This window comes from Sinocyclocheilus rhinocerous, unplaced genomic scaffold (assembly GCF_001515625.1).
Source record: "Sinocyclocheilus rhinocerous isolate Xijiao unplaced genomic scaffold, SAMN03320098_v1.1 scaffold5807, whole genome shotgun sequence".
Classification (NCBI taxonomy): Eukaryota; Metazoa; Chordata; class Actinopteri; order Cypriniformes; family Cyprinidae; genus Sinocyclocheilus; species Sinocyclocheilus rhinocerous.
In genome coordinates this window covers 24,955-34,808 of record NW_015655558.1, presented here as the reverse complement: position 1 = coordinate 34,808, position 9,854 = coordinate 24,955, and the positions used below count along the sequence as shown (strand labels likewise).

At 37.0% G+C, this 9,854-nt stretch overlaps 1 protein-coding gene across 1 annotated transcript in view; it reads right to left on the bottom strand.

Annotated features, from left to right (window-relative positions):
- The window catches only part of LOC107718376 (tomoregulin-2-like), a 41,629-nt gene that overhangs the window by 11,486 nt on the left and 20,289 nt on the right, over window positions 1-9,854 (bottom strand). Inside the window, exon 4 of the mRNA XM_016525424.1 lies at window positions 1,173-1,269. Within this exon, the coding sequence (XP_016380910.1) occupies window positions 1,173-1,269 (97 nt within the window). The remainder of the gene's footprint in view (window positions 1-1,172; window positions 1,270-9,854) is intronic.

Here is a 9,854-nt window from a genome sequence, read left to right as displayed (position 1 = left end):
CATTAAATAATGTTTACAGATTAACTTAAATCCTCTAAACTTTTCTAAAATACTCCACACAACCACTGGTTTGCATGAACTTCCTTTATTTTCCTTTATCATTTACAGCATTGTTTATATATAGCGTTTTTAATAGGCTATACATATTATATATATATTATAGGCTATACATTGCCTATAGAGGACATCTTTTAACATCCAAACAAAGTATTATGTTCTGTATCTTTATGAATAAAATCGTTTATTTTATGCAAAGCATCAGGCTTTTCCATCACACGAAAAGACCGTGACACTGGTTAAAGGTGATTCACACCACGCGCCTGTATGTTGCTCTGCATAAAATTAAACGATATACAGAGCACAGTAACCATTTTATAGATAAAATAAAATTTACACAAACCTGTATTTTACCGAAGAATGCATCAATTCGATGGCGCTTAGAACTGCTCTCTCGTGAAGAGAAGATGCAAAATCCCCGCGATAAATAACTCAACCGCTGGGTTATGTCTGACCCAGGATCTGAGTAACACAAAAACTACCCAAACATTGGGTTATGTCTGACCCAGGAGCTGCAAAACAACCCAAACACTGGGTTGTTACATTTGACCCAGGAGCTGAGTAACACAAAAACTACCCAAACATTGGGTTATGTCTGACCCAGGAGCTGCAAAACAACCCAAACACTGGGTTGTTACATTTGACCCAGGAGCTGAGTAACACAAAAACTACCCAAACACTGAAAAAATAACCCAAAAAGAAATGACCCAAAAGACTCAACCCAGGATTTTTTAGAGTGTATATTTTTCCTGCGCAACAATAATTAAATATCTGATGACTCAATAAATGCAATTCACCTTTATTCTTCAAGGTGGCACTATTTGATAGACAGTGATGACGTGATGTTTCACTCATAATTACCGCAGGCATAAAACAAAAGAATATCATCAGCAATAGCTGGGACCAAGACTAAGATTGCAAATATGAGCCAGATGCTGAATGTACTGGGAAAATGCGCTCTGACGTTGACAGTGATTGTAAAATCCATGCATTTAAGGGTTAAATAACCAATTTGTGTTTAAATTCACATAAAAAAAATCATGGCATGGCATCTTTCTTTTTTTTAATTCCGTTTTTGTGATATTAGTTCTCCTACAGGCTGTTTTTGTGCTTACCAGACATCTTCAGCATCCTCATCACACTCAGCCCCAAACTGGCAAATGTCACAGGTGGTCGTCTCTTTCTGTCCATTCTCTGCCGAACCCTCGTTTCCTGCTTGGATACACAAAGACAAGACAAGACAACATAAGCTATTAAACGTCTGACAAATATTACTTGGGGCAAGATGAGCAGGCATTCACAGTCCATCTCTCCTCTCACACAAACATTCATAAATAGATGGAGAGACCGAGGACAGACATAGTTCTCATTCAGTCTTTGTCTCTGGCTCTCATGAGAAATTCAAATCCCCCACTGATCTTTCCTCAGTCTCACCCCTCATTTCATCATGATGATTTCTGATTTGCCGCTCCTGCTCCCTGGCGATAGAGGCTTCCCAGGAGCCGAAGCTTAAAGCCCCTCGTTATCGCATATCTGCCCTCATCAGTGGACGGGGAAAAGCAATCCCGTACATCATGGAATTTAAATTACGTCTCCTCCTCAGAGGATCATCGCTCCCCTTTGCATCCTGACCCTCCATTATGAGGTGCTATTTTTAAAACGTAGACCGCAAAGACAAAGAGATGAAAAAAGAAAGGCAGGCAGATAAAAGTAAGAAAGTATTCTGCACTTCCATGCAAAGAACAATGTTTAAGTCACAGGTGTTACTGTTTTGCTAATTGTCTTTCTATTGATTCTCTTTTAAGTTTTTCTTTTCCTTCATTTTGGTCTAGATGACAACTACAAATACAAGCTTTGCACTGACACCGTGTCCTTTCACAGATCAAAGATTAAATAAATCTATGATTTTTTAAAATCCCAAACTGTTTTAATTCAGCAATATCACATGAAAAAGAGTTCTGTTGTTCCAAATTTTCAGACCAACAGTACAACCGCTTTTATACAACAGTTCAATGAACCGTCAATATTAATTAATATTAATATTAACAGTATAATATTATTAATAAAATTAATATTAACTTATATTTTAGACACAATAGTGGCAGTTTGGTATCAAAATGTTACAAAATCAACTGCTGTGTTTTGTTGCTGAATGAATCAGTTTTCTGACAAATCTTTTGAGTGAATAATTCAATTATTCACTCATACTAATTTGTTTTGTCTTCAATGAGTTAGTATTTTGAATGAATCGCTTGAGTGAATGACTCAACGCCTCACTCTTAAAGACAGTCAATTGCTTTGATTCAAAGGCGATTCAAAGGCTCACTCAAAAAAGTCACCTGTTGACACCTACTGTCGTAGAAAAGAGTCACTAAAAATACCCACCACTTATACAGAGACTGTCTGGAAGGCACAAAACAGACAATCGGGGAGTCAAACAATAAAAAGTAGAAGAAAATCAATGAAAAAGAGTAAAATAAACTGTGAGTATAAGATTTATTTTGATTTATTTTTTTTGGTTAATGTGAACGCAATGGCTAACATTAATTTCACAAACATAATAGATCAAGCTTTGCTCCAAACACATTTCCTGTCCAGCATCATGAGCGGAGCTGATTAACCCAGCACCCAGCTTCTCCTGGATGTGCGGCTGCATGGACCCAAGGGTCTGGAAATGAGAAACGTGTCGGATGGCAGGGGCAGTAACAGTTATCTCCATCTCTCAGTTAGATAGACCTTCTGAATTGATTTTCCCTGACCAGAAACACAATCACCAACCCCCTCTTTTTTTCATCTACAACTGCCGCCAAAAAGATCCTGCTTCTGATCGTGTTTATGAATATCTACGATGTGTGTGAAAACCCTAGGTCAATGATTGATTAAATGTATCTGTTTTGTGGATAATGGCTACAGAAATCTAGTCTTTTGTTATTATTATTGTTAATGATGAATCTTTAAAGCGCTTTTCATAAGGCGAAGACATTTAAGGTTATGAAACATTAAAATGTAGCAATCCGAGCACATACGGAGCAGAGGAATAGTTTTTGCTTTAAATGGTGGAAGGAAAGGAGATACTCAAATGAACAGAAGACAGATGGTGAGTGACCAAGAAAATGACTCTTAATGGGACAAACCTACTTGTGCAGAAACTAAGGAGAAAGGTGGGGGTGGATTTAGGGCACAACATGGGCTGTCAGACAGATGATGAATGAAGCCACCCATCTCATGAACAGTGTATGGAAACTGACCTTCATAAAAAGGAAGAATGAGTGTATACACACACACACACACACACACACACACACACACAAAAATGTGTTTCCTAGTTTTAGTTATATCATTGGAACAAATACGTAGTAGAAACAATTTCTTAATTTGTGGCCAGAATATCTATTGTTTTCCACATGTGGTGTGCAAAAAGGCACCAGATAAGCGTCAGATCATTTTTTTTCAGAACATATATCATAGATATAAACAGATGAATAAATTAATACTTTATTTGGCTCATAGTCATTTTTTTTTTTTACGTATAATTGAGAATTTAAAATGGAGTAATAAAGCAAATTCAAGACATATTCTCTGAAAACCTCAAGAGTCTTATTATCTAACGGATATTATCTAACTTATCTTTGCTTATAAACATGATTGTTTTGCAGAGTACATTGTTTCGTTTTACCCCATTTGCAAATTCTCTGAGATAAATTTGATTGTTTCATATATGAGCATGAGATGGAAATGAATTCCACTTGATTCTTTTGAGTGGTATTCATCGCAATGCACACAATGAATGAATGGATGGATGATACTGTAACTCCTGGGTCATTTAGTGAAAAGCAGCTCAGATTAACACAAACACACACACAATTTGTGAAATGGAAGGGGTTTAGAACATCACAGTTAAGCATTTGCTTAAACAATGAGGATCATGAAAAAGCTCTCCCTGGACTCGAAAAGGTCAAATTACACCATGTATATTATTTTGTATTTTGAAGATGCATTACTACAATGCAATGCTTTATTAGCATATGTGAAAAAAATTTAATGGAAGAAAAGCCTACATCCACAACCCCCTGAAGAGATGCCACCACACAAGAACATGCTGAGCTCTTAAGGGACACAAAGGTCAAGTGAATCTCCACAGATGGAGGGGACACATTACATCTTTGAATCAATAGAGAATGTAGCAAGCATAATGCTTACAGCGGAAAGATGATAGCCTGAAAGAGGATCTTTGGATTTCCACTTATCTCCACAAACTAATGATGCCGCTTCTATATGGTGAATGTGACATTTAAGTTTTATGCATGATGAGCAACAGAATCATCTTACTTTCTCAAAAGAATCTCCAGAGTGATGAAAATGGTCTTGTTCCTCCTTTTGTACTGCAGTAATGTGACTTTTTTTTCTGGCAGTGATTGCAAAATTCATGGAATGACTTTATAGGTGTTCGGTTTCATCACATTGCCTATGGGTATCTGAGAGCGAAAGTTATTTTTAAATCTTATTGTTTTAACTTATTTTTCTCGAAACAAAAGGATATTTTTTTCATAAATATGGTACCAGGCTCTCAATGCTTTAATCATGCGGTCATCAACTAAGCCTTCACCACACTGGGTCCATTAAAGCCTACTTCACACAAATAAGGCTGTTTGAGTGTCCCGGTCCCATTGGGAAAAGCATGTCGTAAAACCCCTTTGGCACTTTGCCTCTTCTATCCTCACCTGACAGCATAGAAGACCTTGCCAATGACCCATTTGCGCATGTAATTACAGCAATCCACTGACGACGGTGGCGCAGAGCGAAGGTGTCTAATTTTGTGGAGTGCTCCCGAGGCCATTTTCTTCCACTGGTTGACAGCTTTTGGAGAGCGCTTTGAAAGCCAGATGAGGGTTTGAATTGGCAAGAGAAGTAAGAGCCAATGTGTGAAATTCAGGAAAGGAGGCCCGAAACGGGCTGCCCTTCTTCGAGGGATTAGGGAAGAAGAATTAGGAAAGGAATTAGGGCTTAAAACTTCATTTTTTCCAGCTTTGACCAGATTAAGTGCTGCTCGCTGAAAGTCTTCCATTGAGAGCTAAAAGACCCAGCAGACGATCTACGAATCAGTTTCACTCTGGGTCATTACACTGCAACCGTGGGTCAACCTTGTAAAATAAACACACATACATTTAACATACCACTCAGAAAGAATCACATATACTGTCCATTAGATGTACACCCAATACATAAGCACCATTTCACTAGCATTTGATACAGCTGTACCGTTTCTAAAGCTCTCCATTATTCTCCCACGAGAAGTGCTGCGAGGTTCAGAGCTTCTTACATTCACACACAAACTAACACGTGTGCTTATCTCCGGCTCTGACTATGATCTGCCCCGATGGCACCCATAATAACACTTGTGATGGAGCCGCTCTCAGATATATAATGGAAGAAGAGTGCAGGGGAAGGAAAGGAGATGAAGAGTTGAGGATGATGAGAAATGAGAGGTAAACAGGATGGAGAGAACATCAAATGGCATTTGTGGTATGTAGCAAGGAGAAAGAATGAAAGAAAACACAACAACAAAGTAAACATGACAATGACGGAGAGCGTTCAAAAACAGATGAATGATGAGAGACATAAACAGAGACCGAGAGAGACAAAAACACAAAGGGACAGAGAGAAAGAGACAGAAAAAAAAAACTTCAGCAGCTAAGCGGTCGATGGGCAGTCAATAAAGTGTCACTTTCTGCAAGCTAAGAAGCTGGCCTTGATGAGGGGATCTGACCAGGATCGAGGCTGAAATGAACATTCGCATTAGTGGCCACAGCAACTAGTGCTTTACCCACCGAATGACCTTCCCTAAACCACAATCTCATATTAGACCATAAAATGCCCCAGATTAAAAATAAAAACATTTTGTAAGGATTTCTTACATGCCTAGCTGTGGAAAAAAAAGAAAGAAAGATAGGCTCCCTGAAAGCTTTCTGCTAGATTTAACTCCTTCATAATACTGTTGTGTTAAAAAAAATAACAGACTTGAACTAAAATCAATTGTCTTAAATGCTAGTGAATTTAGGTAGAGATTTGCAACACATTAGTCTTAAAAATAAATGTTCTTTATTTCCATTGAAGGTTCCACGAAGAACCTTTAGCATTCATGGAATCTTTCCATTGAGCAAAGGATTTTTGACAGTATAAAAAGGTTCTTTGGATTATTAAAATGGTTATTACACTAAGAAAAAAGTTTCTTTGGGGAACCCAAAATGGTTCTTCCACTGCAGAAACCTCCTGTTGGAACCTTTATTTTTAATAGTGCATTAAACAGTGTTATTCAATTATTAGTGTTTTTAAATATTAACTTGAATTAAGCACTAAATGAAGGCAAGGAAATAGACGAAAATGAGCATGCAAAAGTTAAATATTCAATATCTACATAAAATAATGCAATATACAAAAAATATATGTCAGGCAATAACTATTATGGTACCAATAAGTGCATAGTGCATTCCTAAATTCTGTATTTAAGATATAGGAAGGATGGGAAAAAACTGATATTGATAAATCTGGAATTTGAACAAACATGCAGTTCATTTTGCTCAAGTCCACTTACAACATTTTTGTTTTCTTTTTAATGATATGAATAAAACATTTGATGTAGATTTACATAAAATATTACACGATTTATATCAAATACTCTTTAAGCCCCCTATTAAATTCTCCTTTCTTCTACAGCACATCCCCTGCTGCAGTGGATTGTGACCGTCCGAGCAGCAAGATCCTGGCACCTTGTCTTTCCATCTAAACTCCCAGACAGCGTGGGGTGGCACAGAGAGCAGCTGAAATGTTCCAGCACTGTGGGTGCCAGTCTTTGCCATCGAGCCCCGCTAATCCCACTGGCACCACAGTGCCAATCTTTCACTCCAGTTTTACCCACTGATCTTTAGAAAAGATCCAAATCAGTAGAGCAAAGCAAGCTGATGGTAAACAAGAGATAGCAGCTAAAGGCTATTCCAGAGAGGACTGCATCAAATATGACAGAACTAGTTTAATATGTTCTCTTACATAAAAATGCTATGTTTCATTCACTTTGTTCTGATTGTCTATTTATAAAAGAGCAATGTTATTTTCCCTGAAGCGGATCTTATGAACTCATTTGACGATGAATGATTTAGCAAGGACGACGTGAGATTTTCCACCTCAGTAGAACAACAACTAGTTTTTCTGTTTTTCTTTTTCAAGTTAAAGGTCATTTCTCAACTCAAAGGAATATGGATTCATTGCTCAGAGACCTAAACCAAATTTAGATATTGGCCTTTAACAACATGTGCACACCAGGGAGCTTGTAACACCCAACAGCCAATGCACAAACGCAAAGCAAATGAAAGCATTTTCACAAGAGATTTTCCTACTTAGCAATCTCACGTCAGTGAGGAGAACCTTTACACATTAGAATTGAGTGAATCGACTTGAAGGTACCTTTACTAAAATGTACATTAAATACAATTAAAAAAGATACATTAAAAAAATTATATTTTAAAAATATACCTAAGCTAAAAAGTAAAAAATACAGTATACATAAACAGTAAAAGAAATATATAAAAGTTGTGAAAAAGAAATGATATAAAAAAGATACTAACAAGAACCTAAAAAGATCCTTACAAAGAAATGATTTAAAACTATACATTCACCAAAAAGAGCCTTAAAATAAACATTTTTTTTAAATAAATTTACTAAAAAGTACTTAAACTATTTTAACAGAAAAACATAAAAATAAAATAAAAAGAGCCTTATAAATTAACTGTTTAAAATATATCTTTGCAAAAAAAGCTAAAAAAGTCAGCTAAAAGAAGCTATTCTTTTAAGCTAAGCTAGAAGAAGATAAAAAAGAAACATCAACTAAAACGTACCTAAAAAGATCCTTAAAAATCTATTATTTAAAAAGATACTGTATCATGTGCATGTACATGCACAATATATGTATATGCATTTCTCTAAAATTCTTTAAAGGGATCGTTAAAGCAGGACATTTTTCAAGAAATGGCTAAAAACACATCTGTTCAATCTACACGACTCTCTAAGACTAGCACTCTCTATTCTATTTCTATTTTATCTGCTTGTTTTCTTTTTTATTTCTTTTAAAAAAAGTGACCCTCTAACACTTGCACTCCCTATTCTATTTCTATTCTGCTTGTTTTCTTTTTATTTAAAATGGACCCTCTAACACTAGCGTTCTCTATTCTTTTTCTATTCTATCTACTTGTTTTCTTACATATTGTTGCTCTTTTGTTAGTTTTGATTGCTTCTATTGTCCTTATTTGTAAGTTACTTTGGATGAAAGCATCTGCTAAATGACTAAATGTAAGTGTAAATGAAAAGCAAGGTCTAACACTTGTTTTAGTATACTGATTGATTGATGTGAGTAGGCAGTCTTTCACTATCCAGGTGCATTAGCATTACACTATAAATGTGAATGTACTCGCATATTTCTCACACACAATGCAGTTTGAGTGATCTGATCACTTTAGACCCCAGTGGCACCTGTATTTACAGCTAACCATTTGTGATCAGAACACACGAAACTCAAAAATACCAAAATTTTAAACAAGATCTAAGTCAGAAAATCACTAGTGGTCTCCTAAACCAGCTGCAAACGTCTTAAGAAACTGGAAAACAAATGCTAACATGTACTCAACACTTATGCTTCTAGCCAAAAATAAGCCCTACCATGTAACGGCATCAACAAAGAAATGTGAACATCTTTTCCATTCCAAAACACCTCCAGCTCCAGCACAAACTCTAGACTCAAGCCCAGCGGAGCTCCTCTTTGCTCCTTTACACGTTCTATTCAAAGACAGTCAAACAAACCAACAACCTCAGCGGATTTTGCAGATGCATCCCAGGATAAATGAGCCTTTAAGAATTGAAAGCTCTATAAACAACCAAGCCCTTAGATGTTTACATTTCAAACACTGAGGTTTGTCTCCAAGGAGTTCAGGCTTAGCTAGTTACAGTAATTTGGGAGCTGCAGACTGCTGTTATGATGGGTATTTCTGCACCGCTGAGGGTTGATGCTTTACTGATTTTAACCAGAACAGATTGCAGTCGGTTCGTTTTTAGTGGCACTCAAGAAATGAAGCTCACTATTGTCAGAAAATAGTGTCCTCGTTAGATTCACGACCGGAAAGGGATTAAACTCCTCAAAGATGCAGCCGCTGAAAAAACGAGTCTATTTTCCCAAGTTACTGTATAAATGCCTCTAGCGTTCCCTTATGTCTCTGTCTTATCTTTCTCTCCATACGTTACATTTTCTTTCTCATCTCCTGGACTGTAAATCTCCATATGCTATGTTGGTATAATTCATTCTGTCTATTGGCAGAAGAAATTCAAACATCTCTTTGTGTGTGACTTTTGTTCGGCTCTACTGTATGGATATAAGCCAAAATGAACTCTGCTCTTTTCTGTCACTTTCTCTTGTGACCTTGAGGCCATTTTGCCACTTCCTGCCACGGCTCATCAATCACAGTGTCTCCTGACCCGTCTAGTGCGCTAATCTCCATATAATCCCACCATTACCGTGAACGGCTCATCTTTTTGTGTCTAGTGTGATTCCTGTTCATCCTCTCTGCCACTTTCCCATTCTTCCCAGCCTGCCCGTATCATTATATTGTATTTCCCAAAATAAATTTTAATAGAAATCCCCTTCTGCCCCAAGGATGACCCACATTAAAACAGCACATTTATTTCTGAGCGACAGAAGGTTCACGTAGCCCCCAGTACACCTTTGTCTCATTTGATTCAGCGCCTTCCATGTTTGC